Source organism: Zootoca vivipara, chromosome 16 (assembly GCF_963506605.1).
Source record: "Zootoca vivipara chromosome 16, rZooViv1.1, whole genome shotgun sequence".
Taxonomy (NCBI): Eukaryota; Metazoa; Chordata; class Lepidosauria; order Squamata; family Lacertidae; genus Zootoca; species Zootoca vivipara.
Genome location: NC_083291.1, coordinates 6,316,935 through 6,331,949, shown reverse-complemented (window position 1 = coordinate 6,331,949; position 15,015 = coordinate 6,316,935). Strand labels below are relative to the sequence as shown.

The following is a 15,015-nucleotide window of genomic DNA, read 5'->3' as shown; positions in this document are numbered from 1 at the left end:
AAATACAGTGCTTTTTTCTGTTAAAAATGTTTAGGGGGTACTCAAGAAAATCACCATTTAATAGTTCAAATCAGTGAAAATAAATATAGTAAATGGACAAAAGTACAAAGATTCACAAAATGTTTAGGGGTATGCGTCCGCCTGCGTCCCCCCAGAAGAAAAGCACTGCTAAAATATAATCTGTTCCCTGAAATCTTAATTGTTTCCATTCTATTTCTTTTCCTCTCTCACACGCACACATGCTTGTTTAAAGAACTCGACCTTTAACATTTGCAAGTGCAAGAGATATGCTAGAACTACTTTATATTAACTAAGACTCAATGATAATAGCAGCAGCAACAACACAGCTGGCAACATCAGCAAAATCTATTCAGAGAGAGGGGGGGAGAGAGAGAGAGAGATGGAGGATCTTACTTTGCAACTTGGGATCCCATCATGGTATCCCCTTCCTTCAGATGTAGCCTGCTGTATGGTCTGCAGAGAACAAAACAAAACACACCAACAAGACAGGCTTGTCAGAGAATGCCTTTGCAGGAATGGGAGCAATTTGCACCGACAATCGGGATTCGAACCCAGAACCAGCCTTTTTACTATGCTTCTTGTTTTTTTGCCTTTATAAACTTTTGATAACCACGACCGCTTCAAAACACAAGAGCCTGCAACAAGAGGCGTGCAATCCAAGTCAATGTTTTCGTTATGGTTTATAGCTCGGAGTTTGCCAACTGACCAGAGCAATGGCCTGGCCTGCTCCGGTGCGGTCAACAACCACCTGGAGAGCAGAACCACAGAACAACTCATGGATGAATTTTACAGTGTCTGCAGATAAACATTCTAAACTACCAGCGTCTGCAAAGAAAAGTTGCTATTAAAGGCACAGGAGTAGAGGCTGGTAAGAATTAACAACCCTACTTGTTGGCAAAAGCAACAGAAATGAAATACTAATGGCAATATAATCCATGGGTGATCAAGACCACAAAGGGGACAGAATAATTTGTTAACAATGGGCAGTCAGTCTATAATTTTCCACAAGGAACTTTCTCTACAGTGTTTGAAATTTCATAAAATTGCCTGTTGACGTTCTTCAAAAACGTGTCATTATATAGTGAAGTAGGTTCAGCTACTTCCTGGCCATGGGGTGCCTTATCTCAGCATTTGAACGTGTGTTTTCATCTTATCTTATATTTTTAATGATAAATTGCTCATAGGAGAATTCCGTACAGGGATTTCAAATCTTTGGGGAAGAATATCCTCATGGAAATATGAAGTCGGGGTCTGTGGTGACAGACTCATCCTCTGGAAGCTTACACCAATTTACTGTTAAAACTCTGCTACAGAATAAGTTCTCAAGGGAAGACAAAAGCTGGGCTTCAACAGAGTGCTCAACCACAGATTCAGCTGCTCTTGGGCTCACACTCTCAGTTTCCTCTTTCCTCGTGGCTGTGAAGAAATTAGAAACTTCTGCTTTTGAATAACTGTGGTTTGCTCCAATGCCTGAAACCTTGCCTGTACTTTCAATGGGAAAATAAAAAAAATTCCTTCAGTAGCACCTTAAAGACCAACTAAGTTTATATTTTGGTATGAGCTTTCGTGTGCATGCACACTTCTTCAGATACACTAGAAACAGAAGTGTCAGACCCTATATATATACAGAGGGTGGTGGGGGTGGGTGATGGGCTGATGGGAGTGGTAAACCTGTAGATGGCTGTTAATGGCTGCTGATGGCTGCAATTAGTCCTGGGCTGAGGTGCTAAAGAGAGCTTGATCATGCATAATGAGATAAGAATCCGATGTCTCTATTCATCCCAGGTGCTTCCATGGTTTTAAGCTTGGTAATGATTTCCAATTCAGCAACTTCTCTTTCCAGTCTGTTCCTGAAATTTCTCTGTAATAAAACAGCTGCTTTGAGATCTTGTATAGAATGTCCTGGGAGATTGAAGTGTTCTCCTACTGGTTTTTCAGTCTTATGGTTCCTGATGTCAGATTTATGTCCATTTATCCTTTGGCGTAGGGTTTGGCCTGTTTGTCCAATATAGAGAGCTGAAGGGCACTGTTGGCATTTGATGGCATACACAATGTTAGAGGATGAGCAATTAAATAGTCCTGAGATGGTGTGTTGGATGTTGTTGGGGCCAGTAATGATGTTGTCCGGGTGTATGTGGCAGCAAAGTTGGCATCTGGGTTTATTGCAGGCTCTGGTACCAGTGTCCATGTTAAGTCTGGTGGTTGTATTATTGTGGGTGAGGAGTCGTTTAAGATTGGGTGGCTGTCTGTAGGCAATGAAAGGTCTTCCTCCCAGAGCTTGAGAAAGGGAGCGGTCATTGTCCAGGAGAGGCTGTAGATCTCTGATGATGCGTTGTACTGTTTTAACTTGGGAGCTGTATGTGATGACTAGTGGTGTTCTGCTATTTTCTTTTTTGGGTCTGTCTTGCAGCAAGTTCTCCCTAGGTATCAGTCTGGCTCTGTTGATCTGTTGTTTAACTTCATCAGGTGGATATTTTAGTTCTAAAAAGGTTTGCTGTAGATCTCTTAGGTGAGATTCTCTGTCTGTAGAGTTGGAACAGATACGGTTGTAACGTAGGGCCTGGCTGTATACGATGGATTGTTTGGTATGTTTGGGATGGTAGCTAGAAGAATGTAGATATGTTTGTCGGTCAGTTGGTTTTCTGTATAAGGTGGTGTCTATACGTCCATCCTTTATTTTTATAGTAGTGTCCAAAAAATGTGTTTCTTGCATGGATTGGTTCATTGTTAGGTTGATGGTGGGGTGAAAGTCATTGAATGTCTGGTGGAAGGTTTCCAGGGTCTGTTGTCCATGTGTCCAGATAATAAAAATATCGTCAATGTATCGTAGGTACAAGAGAGGTTTGAGTGGGTAGGAGTCTAGGAAACGATGTTCTAAATCTGCCATGAAGATGTTGGCATACTGTGGGGCCATGCGGGTGCCCATGGCTGTGCCGCTGATCTGGAGGAACAGGTCATCACCAAATTTGAAGTGGTTGTGGGTAAGGACAAAGTGGCAGAGTTTGGTAGCAAAGTCCGCTGTGGTTTTATCTGAATAAAGTGAACTTTCAATGGGAAAGTTCACTTCAGGTTAAGTACGCTTCAGTTAAAGTACAGACTTCCAGAACCAATTACACTCATACTTCGGGTTAAGTACGCTTCAGGTTAAGTACTCCGCGGACCGTCTGGAACGGATTAATCCACATTCCATTACTTTCAATGGGAAAGTTTGCTTCAGGTTAAGTATGCTTCAGATTTCTGGAACCAATTGTGTAATTAAACCGAGGTACCACTGTATCTCCTGCTCTGAGGTGTAGCAACCTGATCCTGTCCCATGTGGAAGCTGCATGGGAAGTGTGTGGAAGATGTGCTGACTGATTTTGATTGGTTCTTTTGAATTCTGTGGTGTAATTCTTTTGTGGAATAAAGTAGCCTGGGGAGATTGTGAAAGACCGCCTTTCTCTCTCTCTCACTGCTCCCCCAGAGCTTTGCCGGTAAAAGTCTCTGTCTTTCTTTTCTTTTTACCCCATTCCTCCATGAACTCATGCAAACCCAAAAATGTTTTGGGACTACAACTCCCATCATCCCTTAGCTAACAGGACCAGTGGTCAGGGATGATGGGAATTGTAGTCCCAAAAACGTCTGGAGGGCCGAGTTTGGGGAAGCCTGGTTTTGAGCAACACAGCAAGTTTTACTAACTTTCCAAATCCGAAGTGAAAGATTCCGAACTCTTCTTGATGGCCACAGCGACAAAGGAGCGTGCGAGAGCCTAAGGTTTGCTGTGGGGCTCATTTACATAATGCTAAACTATGGTTTTGTCTTGCATCCAAACCGGCCCAGAGTTAACAATTAGCAGGGAAATCTAGGCAAAAGGTATAGTCAAGCTGTACTGCACTTTCAGGGTTATACTTCAATGGGTAACTCCAACAAAAAGAACAATACTGTACCTCATATATGGGTCAATACTGAGGAACACAGATTCGAGCAGCACCTCTGAAATACAGAATAAGATAAAGTAGATTAAGGGACAAACTTGACCACAAATTGGAGACCCGTGAGACAATCTCAGTCTCTTGAATTCTTTTTTTAAAAATAGTCATCATGGGAGGGGAGAACCAGATAGAGTTGGGGCATTTGAAAGAAATTGGGCTGTGATCCAAGACATGTTTACTCACTAGTAAGTCTTACTAAGTTCGAATCGTAGAGTTGGAAGGGGACCAAGCGGTCATCTAGTCCAACCCTCTGCAATGCAGGAGTCACAGTGAAAGAAACCCTATTCAGTGGCATAGCACGGGGAGCACAGGGGCGGTTGGCCCGGTTGCAAAATGGTTAGGGGCGCAAAATTTCAACACCTGGTGCTACCTGAATACAGCTTTACACTTCTGTCACTGGATGCCGTTGAAAAGAAGCTTTTCCATGCAAACTAGGACGTGATCTCTCCAGACAATGACTCTTCTTTCCCTATCTCTGCAGCTGCAAACTCCTGGGTGACGTGGATGCCATTAGGTAGTTGAATGTGCATGCATACTCTATCAATTTCCCTCCCTCCCATCCCCTCCATGTGGCCCGGGGCACTGTCAACCCAAGCTACACCACTGCTCCTATCCAACCTCTGTTTAAAAACCTCCAGTGAATGAGAGAGTCTACCACCTTCTGAGACAGTTCATTCCATTATCAAACAGCTCTTTTTACCTGTCCTATTCTCTAGAGCAGAATACAAGCTTGCTCCACCTCCCTTGGAATCAAATGCAATGAAAATCATTTCTTCTTAGAAAATCTTCCACAATGCATCTTATTGAGATTCATGTTCTGATTGGGTGGGGGGGCAAAACAATGAGTCACTGGATCCACCCCCTTCCGTTTATTCACATAAAATTTTGAGTATGAAGGCAAAAATTCCTCTTACCTCCATCCTTCAGTGCCGGTAGTTCCACCTCTTTCAGTTCAAAATCACTGTGCTTAGGAAATCCCTCAAAGTGCTTCTTCAAGATCCAAATCTTCGCACGCACCATCTTCACGTCCTGAGTGATCAAGTAAGATCATACAAAGTTATAAACCATTAGAGGAACTGCCAGCGTGCTGGTCTCCACACTCTTTGATTGCTGAAGCAAAGGTTTGTGTGTCTCCCCAGCCCCAGATTAAAACTGGAAACGCACTTCTACGATTTATTTTCTTAACCGGCTCCTTGAACAACAGGCTGGTGGGTGTCCTCCTTGCAATCCTAGCATAGCCCAATTAACATCTTCCTGCAACCCGCTCTCTCCTTTCCTTTTGATGAAAGCGTTGCATTTTTAACAGTTAATTTCCGCATTATACTTGAGCTTTCACATGATGCAAAATCCACTTCCAGAAAGATAGCAGAATCTGGAACAAAGTTAGCACGCCTTTCTGTGTCGGTTGCAAATGGGTGCTTTTTGAAGCAATAGCACAGAAACGAGCGCTAATCCTTGCTCTAGATCCTGCTATCTTTCTGGAAGCGGATTTTTTACATCATGTGAAAGGCCCAAATATAATGTAGAAGTTAGAGAAAGGTCAGGAAGTTGCCTTGGTTTCAAATCACTGCCACTAGATTTGGTTTCAAATACCTGCTTAAAGTCTCCTTAGTCAGCCCCTCTTCTCCATCCAAGCCGTTCCCTTTTAAAGATTTAAACACGCCCTCTTTTCAAGGCACTGAAATGTGTAACTAAAGGGCAGTTTTGCACACAATAATTTCTCAATCTCTCTGCCCTTTTCTTGTCATACTGCAAGGAGATTGCTTTGTAATTGGAATGGTTGTGAAACCACCACTCTCTCGGTGCGAAAGGGCATTTCACCGTGAATGATCAACACAAGCTTCGTGCCGTCTCCTGGCGTTTCAACATTACCTTCTGAAAGTTTTCTTTTGTATTATTGTCAAGGCTGCTGACACACCCTGAATGTTAGCATGCTGAAACTTGCAGGAAACTGCAACAAGATGTGGTAGATTAATTTTGGCCAGAGATGGGGAATCTGGTCTTCCAGATGTTGCTAGAAGTCCCATGACCAATGGACAGGGATGGTGAAAATCCAACATCTGGAGGACCACAGGTCCCCCGGATGGTGGAAATCCAACATCTGGAAGACCACAAGCTCCCCATCTCTGGACTGGACTAGTGCTATAGCAATAATGATCGTATATACACTCATAGAATTGTAGAGATGGAAGAAGGGTTGCCATATATTGAAGAGCAAAAAAGGGCAGCCCAAGCCACTGTCAGCCTGAGTCAGGGAAAGAGGCATGTGGGGCTGCCACAGCAATGCCCATGTGCCTCATTCCCCAGCTCGGGCTGGCAGCGGCATGCAGATCAGCCTGAGCAGAGGCAGGACCCCAGCCAAGGGCGTACCCACCACGGGGCAAGTTAGGGCAGCTGCCCTACTCTAGAAGCCAGCTGCCCCCCCCAAGCTAAAAAGAAAGAAGAAATCTCAATGCAAAAAGCGGGGCGCGCGCTGTTTCCCCCCCCCCACTGTAAATAGAAAAAAGAGCTCAGAAGAGGCTGGTGGGGAGGAGTTGCGTGCCCGCCCCCTCCCCTCGGGGGGGGGGGGCGTGGACATTGACCACGCCCCCTGGGGGGATCCCGTCGCGTCATCGCCAGCCAGCCAATCGGGGGCCGTGCTCGTTCAAACCAGCGCGCGAGCTGAGAGGCACTTTCTCAGCTGGCTGGTGCTGCTGTTGCTCCTTCCGCTCGCCCCACTTCTGCCTCCTTGTCGGCCTGAGCGTGAGCGGCCTCCCCCGGATCGGGCCCTTGCGCTGCCGCCGCCTCCCTGCCGCCGCTGCTGCTGTTCCTCCGCATTTGCTGGAGCTCTGGAAGGATCCCATTCCCTGCTGCCTATCTCCCCTGCCTGCCTAAGCCTTGCCTGCCTTCACCGCGCCAACGCCACCAAGGAACAGCTGATTGCTTGCTGCCACACCGGCGCCGTGCCCTCGCCTCCGCTCCGCCGCTGCTCCTGACTCTGTGGTACAGGTGAGTCCCGACTCCCACGCGTGTGTGCTCGGAGGGTCATTCAAAGGTGCTGCCCCCCAGGGTTATGGTGGGCTTAAGTGGGGGAGAGGTAATGTTTATTATGGGATCAGGCTTAAACATAAGGTGTTCGTAGGGGGTGGCACGGGGGGTCCTTGAGAGGTGCAGAGGGTGGACACTTTTGGGTTTTTGTGGGATGGGGAGGAATGTTTTCGGGATGTGGGCCTGAGCCCACCCCAAAAGCAGCCGTTTTCCTCCTTGGCTTCACCCTGGGATTATGTCCCCCCTTGTCCTTGAACCAGACTATATCCCCCTCCCTGCTGGTCCCCCCCCCAAATCCCCCTCTCCCCTGAGTCCCCCTAAGAAATTGCTCCAATCCTTTGCTCCTTCTCCCTTCAGCCAGCCCCGGGTTATGCCCCCTTGCCCCCTGAAACCTGGCCAGAATATGCGCCCCTTTGCCTCCTGAGTTTCCTCCCAGAGAGTATGCCCCTTTTGACCCCCCTGAAACCTGGTCTGTATAACACTGGGCTCTGTCTGAGAGGGAGCAGGAGTCCCTCAAGGGACCAGGGTGCATCTCAGGGAGGCTGCTTCTGCTGTCCAAACAGCATCCAAAATAAAATAATTTAGCATGGCTACCAGCCTGGGCTTCCCTTTGAACTTGCTTGCTCTTGAAGCATGGTTGTAACAGAACAGAATAAGAGTTCCACTACAGACACACTCAATAGCTCTGCTCGGTTGTGCAAGACATCTGCTTGGGCAGCTAGGTGATGATTCAACTTAAGAAGACACAGGCATTGGTGACCTTACCCTCTCTTGTTTGCCCCCCCCCCCCCAACTAACTCAAAGTGTAACAGTCAGAACAGAACATTGTGCATGAGGGGGGTTGGACTAGATGACCCTGGGGGTCCCTTTCAGCTCTACAGGATTTCTACAGGATTTCTGTGAGGGAGTTCATGTGAAAGGAAGCACTTTCTTAAGTTGGGTGTGATTATCTTATTTGATGTAGGGTGAATTCCAATTCCCATTGAGTCAGGAAAGCATTACAATGGATTCATTTGCTGAGAATGGCTGTGTTATTAGGCAAACAAAGGGAAAGAGATATGGGCCATTAGCAGAGATTCTGCCAGACAGCAAGAGGGTGTGCCCCCTCCTTGACTTCACCCTGGGATTATGCCCCCCCCTCGCCCTTGAACCAGACTATATCCCCCTCCCTGCTGGTCTCCCCCCCAAAAAAAGCCTGTGTTGGGGGGGGGGCAGCTTTATCAGGCTACCTGCATCATTGGTGACCTTATCCTCTCTTGTTTGCCCCCCCCTTCAACTCACTCCAAGTGTAACAGTCAGAACAGAACCTTGTGCATGAGGGGGGGTTGGACTAGATGACCCTGGGGGTCCCTTTCAGCTGTACAGGATTTCTGTGGGGGAGTTCATGTGAAAGGAAGCACAGATTGATTTCTTAAGTTGGGTGTGATTATCTTGAACCAGAATATATCCCCCTCCCTGCTGGTCCCCTATAACCAGACTATATCCCCCTCCCTGCTGGTCTCCCCCCCCCAAAAAAAAGCCTGTGTTGGGGGGGGCAGCTTTATCAGGCTACCTGCATCATTGGTGACCTTATCCTCTCTTGTTTGCCCCCCCCCTTCAACTCACTCCAAGTGTAACAGTCAGAACAGAACCTTGTGCAAGAGGGGGGTTGGACTAGATGACCCTGGGGGTCCCTTTCAGCTGTACAGGATTTCTGTGGGGGAGTTCATGTGAAAGGAAGCACAGATTGATTTCTTAAGTTGGGTGTGATTATCTTGAACCAGAATATATCCCCCTCCCTGCTGGTCCCCTATAACCAGACTATATCCCCCTCCCTGCTGGTCTCCCCCCCCCCAAAAAAGCCTGTGTTGGGGGGGGGGCAGCTTTATCAGGCTACCTGCATCATTGGTGACCTTATCCTCTCTTGTTTGCCCCCCCCTTCAACTCACTCCAAGTGTAACAGTCAGAACAGAACCTTGTGCATGGGGGGTTGGACTAGATGACCCTGGGGGTCCCTTTCAGCTGTACAGGATTTCTGTGGGGGAGTTCATGTGAAAGGAAGCACAGATTGATTTCTTAAATTGGGTGTGATTATCTTGAACCAGAATATAGCTCATCAAGCTCCTCCCCTTCCTTCCTTCCTTCCCTCCCCCCCTTCTCCCTTTTCAGAGGTTTTGCCCCTCGTTAGCCCAGTCTCGGCTGAAGGGGCATTCTGAGCATCTTATTACCCACCCACCCCAGTTTGTGTGTTTTATTGAGCGTGGGCCATACAGAAAAAACCCTGTGTGTGTTAAGGGGTGGGTCTAAGAGTGAGAGAGACAATGTGATTGGGGGGGGTGAGTGTTGCTGGGATAAATAGTATGTAACAATCTGTTGATTGACAGGGTGAGTGCTGTGCTTATAATCTCAGCGTCTCCATTTTACTTTCACTCTTGCTAGGTGGAAATTTCCCGCCTGCCCACCTCTTTCTCTTTACAGGTTTAGAGTGACCTTGCTTTGCCTGTCTAGGGGTCGCCTGTATTCAGGGGCCCAGTAGGAATTTTGCCATCTGGCTGATTGGCTGTTGCCATTTGGTTTTTGCGTACTGCTTAGCAAACCGTCACAACTTTGTTAGGTTGGCGGTTAGGCTTTGGTTGATAATTTTTGGTGGAGGGGTATTGCATGGACGTGCATAACCCTCAGTGATGCTCTTATAGAAGTATTCCGTTAAAGGGATCCTGGGGCTCCGGGGCTCTTGTCCATACACCCCCGCAGTGGTGCGGGGCTGGGGCCATTACAGAGCACGAGCCTCGGGGAACATTTCTGGTCGTGGGGAGACTGCCTGCGCACAGCTATCTCCTCTCCCATGGGGTGTTTACTTGACTTTCCTACCGTAGGAAAGTCGGAGCTGGTCCTGTCCCACTGTGGGACAGAAGATTAACCAAAGCCTAAGCCAACACTCCATTTAAAATTGTAATTTAAATAAAGTTGTGGCCAAAACATGCCAAAAACCCAAACCAAAAATGATGTGTGTTGTGTGAGTTATTGTGGGGGTTTTCTGGGGCCTTTTCCGTGCTGAAATGTCACAACCTGGACGACCATGGCTTGCCCCCCCCCCCTAGATTTGATCCTGGGTACGCCCATGACCCCAGCCCCTGATATTTGCTGCAATGGCCTTTCTCTGTTGCGCTGCTTCTGCTTCTGGGGCACAGCGCCCTCCCAAACATGTGTGTGCCCTACAATATTTCCTTTAAGTTGTAAAAAAATCTACCCGTATGTGCATGTTAAAGGTAAAGGTACCCCTGACTGTTAAGCTCAGTCACAAACGACTCTGGTGTTGTGGCACTCATTTCGCTTTACTGGCCGAGGGAGCTGGCCAACATGACTAAGCCGCTTCTGGCGAACCAGAGCAGCACATGGAAACACTGTTTACCTTACTGGAGCGGTACCTATTTATCTACGGTACTTGCACTTTGACGTGCTTTCGAACTGCTAGGTTGGCAGGAGCTGGGACCGAACCGGGGTATACCCAGGATCAAAATGGGGGGGGCAAGGGGTGGGGCCAAGGCATGGGAGGGGACACAAAGTGGGAACGTGGGCAGGGCTACGGAGCCCAGGTGAAACTGACTACGGTCTCACCTAGGCGCCGCGAAGCTTTTTGCAGTCGGAGGCGCTGGGGCTCCGCTGACAGCATGCAGCCAGGGCGCTCGCTCTGGCCCGCCGGGCTGCCCCCGGTGCACTATGGCCAGGCCAGGACCCCGGTGGAGCACGCAGCCATGGGCGAGAGCGGCGCTGCTGGCGGGGCTGGTGGGTAGAGGCGGAGGCAGAGCCCAGCCCAGCGGAGCGCGCGTTCAGCGTTCCTGCCCACCGTGCTGCACCCTCCAGCTTCCCGTTACGCTCTCTGGTTCCCCGCTGCGCTTGGCCTTGCCAGAGGGCGCGTTGGGGAGCTGGAGGGAGGGCGTGGTGTGGTGGGCGGGAACGCCGAACTCGCGCTTCGCTGGGCTGTGCTCTGCCTCCACCTCTGCCCACCAGCCCTGCCGGCAGCGCTGCTCTCGCCCATGGTTGCGCCGGCCCCTGCCCCGTGCTGGGTATGCCCATGGACCGAACAACGGAAGCTTGCCCCGTCGCAGGAATTTGAACGGCCGACCTTCTGATTGGCAAGCCCTAGGCTCTGTGGTTTAGACTACAGCGGCGCCATCCATGTCCCTTATGTGCATGTTAGGACCCCCCCAAGAGAGGACAACGTCCAGGTTTTCCTGGATGTACGGGAACCCTAATGGAAGTGACCCTCAGGATCCTCTAGTCTAATGCAGGAATATCCAGCTCTCCCATTACAGAGATCAAACCCGCAACCTTGGCTTTATCAGCACCACGTTCTAACCAACTGAGCTTGGGTATTATTCTCCATCAACTAATGAGAAAAGACTCAGCCAGCAAATGGCCAGGCATGAAAACTAATTTCCTTGTTAGATAAAAGGTATGGATGCACAGTATATGGGCGAAGGGCCGCAGCTCGGCATCAGTTTTGCATGAAAAAGGTCCCAAGGTCATCTCCCAGAATCCTCAGAGAGGGTGTGCCTGAACAAAGGCAGATGTTGCCCACTGCAATTTGTTAATCTCCCTATTTTATCTTCTGTCATACTGCCAAGAGGTTGCTTTGCTTTGTAATCAGAAGAATTATGAAACCACCACTCCCTCGGGGTGAAAGAGCACGAGCAATAAAACCTCGACCAGTCATTCCACTGGTGATTAATTCCTAAATGGGACGTTATTTTGCAAGTTTTCTCTTGCTTTATGTCAAAGCAACCGACATCCTAGATCTTAATGTACTACTGTGTTTCTCCTAAAATAAGACGTGCCTCTAAAATAAGCCATGGCACGATTTTCTAAAGGCAAAAAAATATAAGACATCCCCCAAAAATAAGACGTGTTGGGGTTTTGTTACCGGTAGTGGTGGGAGCAGGTCTGCATGGGGCTTCTGCAGTGCGCGCCTCGCCGAGCCCCGACTGGGTCGAGACTTGGCGTGTGGCGCGCTGCTGTCTCTGCCAGGTCCCACTGGGTCCCGCTGAGTCGCTCCACAGCGCTTTGCCCCACAGTGAGCCCTTCAAGGCACCGCCGCCGCCACCGCCGTTGGCCACCAGGTGCTGCTGCGGATGCGACGTCGGCTCCTCCTTCCACCGGCCGCCGCTCATTGTCCTCTTCCGCCGCCACCACCTCCCTCCCTCCCCGCCGGGCCGCCGCTGGGTCAGGACTCGGCGTGGCGCGGCTCCCGCTCGAGCCCCGACCCAGCGGCGGCCCGGCGGGGAGGGAGGGAGGCGGCGGCGGAAGATGACAATGAGCGGCGGCCGGCGGAAGGAGGAGCCGACGTCGCATCCGCAGCAGCACCTGGTGGCCAGCGGTGGCGGCGCCGGCACCGCCTTGAAGGGCTCGCTGTGGGGCAAAGCGCTGCAGAGGACAAGGTGAGGCCTAGGCCGGGCCGCGCTACCTTGGCGGTGGGAGCGTAGGCCCCGCGGGAGCCCCTTGGCATGGAGGAGCTGTGTTGGCCGGAGCCTCGGCTGCGGCGATTCCAGGGGAACCTGCTACGTTGGCTGTGGCAGCGGCGGGCCGAGCCTCCCAGGGTAGTAAAAGACATCCCCTGAAAATAAGCCGTTGTGTGGTTTTTTGGCGGAAAAATAAATATAAGACGTGTCTTATTTTAGGAGAAACACGGTAGATGCAACTTACGGGAGAAACAGAAGGTGTGATAGATCTGGCCAGGGATCGGGAACCAGAGCCCCTTAGAATGTTGTTAGGTCTCCCTTAAAGCCTAGCTAGCATGGCCAATGGCCAGGGATGCTGAAAAGCAAGTCCTACTGCAAGAAGGAATTCCTGCCTGCGAACTGACTTCCTTATCGATTTGGGAACTGGCTTTTGGTATTCTTAAAGGTATGAATGTACCTTGTAAGGCTATGGTATATCGTGACAACAGATCAGCATGGCAGCACATTTTAAACTGTTTTTATATGGGCTTTATTTGCTGATTTAGCTGAAGAGTAGGGCAAAGAACCTTGAAATAAATACGTTGCTCTTGGTCACAATGCGTGACTAAGTTTTCCAAAAGCAAACAAAAAGATTCATACATAGTCTCTGTGCATATACTTCTATACCAAAGGATGCAGGTGGGCTGTGGTCTAAGTCACTGAGCCTCTTGGGCTTGCCGATCAGAAGGTTGGCAGTTCGAATCCGCACAACAGGGTGAGCTCCCATTGCTCTGTCCCAGCTCCTGCCAACCCAGCAGTTCGAAAGCATACCAGTGTGAGTAGATAAAAAGGTACCACTGTGGTGGGAAGGTAAACAGCGTTTCTGTGCGCTCTGGTTTCCATCACGGTGTCCCATTGCACCAGAAGCAGCTTAAGTCCTGCTGGACACATGACCCAGAAAGCTGTTTGTGGTCAAACGCTGGTTCCCTCAGCCTGAAAGCGAGATAAGCGCCACAACCCCATAGTTGCCTTTGACTGGACTTAACCGTCCAGGGGTCCTTTACCTTTACTTCTATACCAGTTTTCCAAACTTCCCACGTTGGCAGCACACTTCCTAGACATGCATCCTTTCACAACACAGAAACTCAGTTTTGCTAGCAAGCCGGAGGTTAAGCCAATCCCTTTTCCAGCCCTGGGAGAAGCATAGGGAGCATTTGTGCGACACACCTACCCACTAATGTGTCGCAACACAGTTTGGAAAGTTCCGTTCTATACTCTTAATAGGATTTCAGGATCACTCTGGGTGTCATCTGCGGGACTCATCCTGTACCCTCCAACACTTCTCCCACGAAAATAGGAACATCCTAAGGTAAAGTGGAGCATTCCAGGATCAAATCAGAAACTGGGGCAGCGTCTCCAAATCAGTGACGTCCCTGGAAAATAGGGACCCTTGGAGGCTCTGTCATCCAAGCATGTGGTTTGCTATCTGTAGGATGGGGCTGTGTTAAGTAGGAGGAACTGTTTTAAGTGGTCAAACCACTCTCCTTGTAAAATTAATGCCCCCACCCCATCTATTAAGCATCTATTTACACGACTAAAAGTTGTTCGAAGTACCAGATGGGCTGCCCAAAAATGGCTTGCTAGTGATGCCTCAGGTACCACAGGTACATACCTAAATAAAAGTGGCTATTAAAAAAACCCGGCACAGACTCCCGTCACTTTGCAAGTCTTTCACCACTAGAGTTTCTTTCAAGTTAACAGTAACAAGTTACGTTACTATAAGGCTGTTTGGCAGGCTTGAATTTATTGGTTAAGGTAAGCTGGTCAACGGCTACATTCTGACAAATAGTTTTGTGTGTGTTTGCGCGCGCAAGTAAGCATGCACAGATCAAAGTCCAATTGACTTCAGCTGGGTTTACTCCCAAATATAGAGGACTGCAGTACAGTTGTACCTTGGAAGTTGAACAGAATCTGTTCCAGAAGTCCGTTCGACTTCCAAAACGTTTGGAAAACTGCAGGAAACTCCTGCAGGAAACTCCTGCAGCCAATCGGAAGCCGCGCCAGGAAACTCCTGCAGCCGGAAACTCCTGCAGCCGGAAACTCCTGCAGCCAATCGGAAGCCGCGCCAGACTTTCAGCTTCCAAAAATCATTCACAAACCAGAATATTCACTTCTGGGTTTGCAGCATTCGGGAGCCAAAACATTAAAGAACTAAGCTGTTCAGAAACCAAGGTACGACTGTATAGAAAAAGTTTATGCATAGTTACGTAAGAGAAATCCTACTAACCTCAGCAGAAGTTACTTCTGAGTAAACAAATATAGGATTAGTATGTCTTTGTGTTAGGGTCAAGGTACCCTAAAAATAACAGCCATCTATTTGCAAGCACGAGAGCTGCAAAGAAGCCTTACCAAGTTTTGTACTGTCCTTGCAAAATATCAGACACCTTTCCATGCTCTGGATTTTTAATTGCCTGGCCAATTTAAAAATTAACAAGACAGGCATCGGATTCCCCCTAGTCCCTTCAAAGGGAGACACAATAGTTGAGTTTTAGACTTAAAAGAAAAACAGCAGAACACAG

General features: G+C 48.9%; 1 protein-coding gene across 3 annotated transcripts in view; it reads right to left on the bottom strand.

The window, feature by feature from the left end:
- Nucleotides 1-15,015, bottom strand: part of PTGR1 (prostaglandin reductase 1) — a 28,952-nt gene that overhangs the window by 13,021 nt on the left and 916 nt on the right. The window contains exons 1-4 of one of the 3 annotated variants that reach the window (XM_035140792.2): nt 5,586-5,854; nt 4,907-5,021; nt 3,948-3,993; nt 415-474 (exon numbers count right to left, since the gene is read on the bottom strand). In XM_035140792.2, coding sequence (XP_034996683.2) covers nt 415-474; nt 3,948-3,993; nt 4,907-5,012 — 212 coding nt within the window. In that variant the 5' untranslated portion in view covers nt 5,013-5,021; nt 5,586-5,854. Of the gene's footprint in view, nt 1-414; nt 475-3,947; nt 3,994-4,906; nt 5,022-5,156; nt 5,529-5,585; nt 5,855-15,015 lie in introns of those variants that run through there. The other 2 variants (XM_035140794.2, XM_035140791.2) reach the window with 2 other exon arrangements.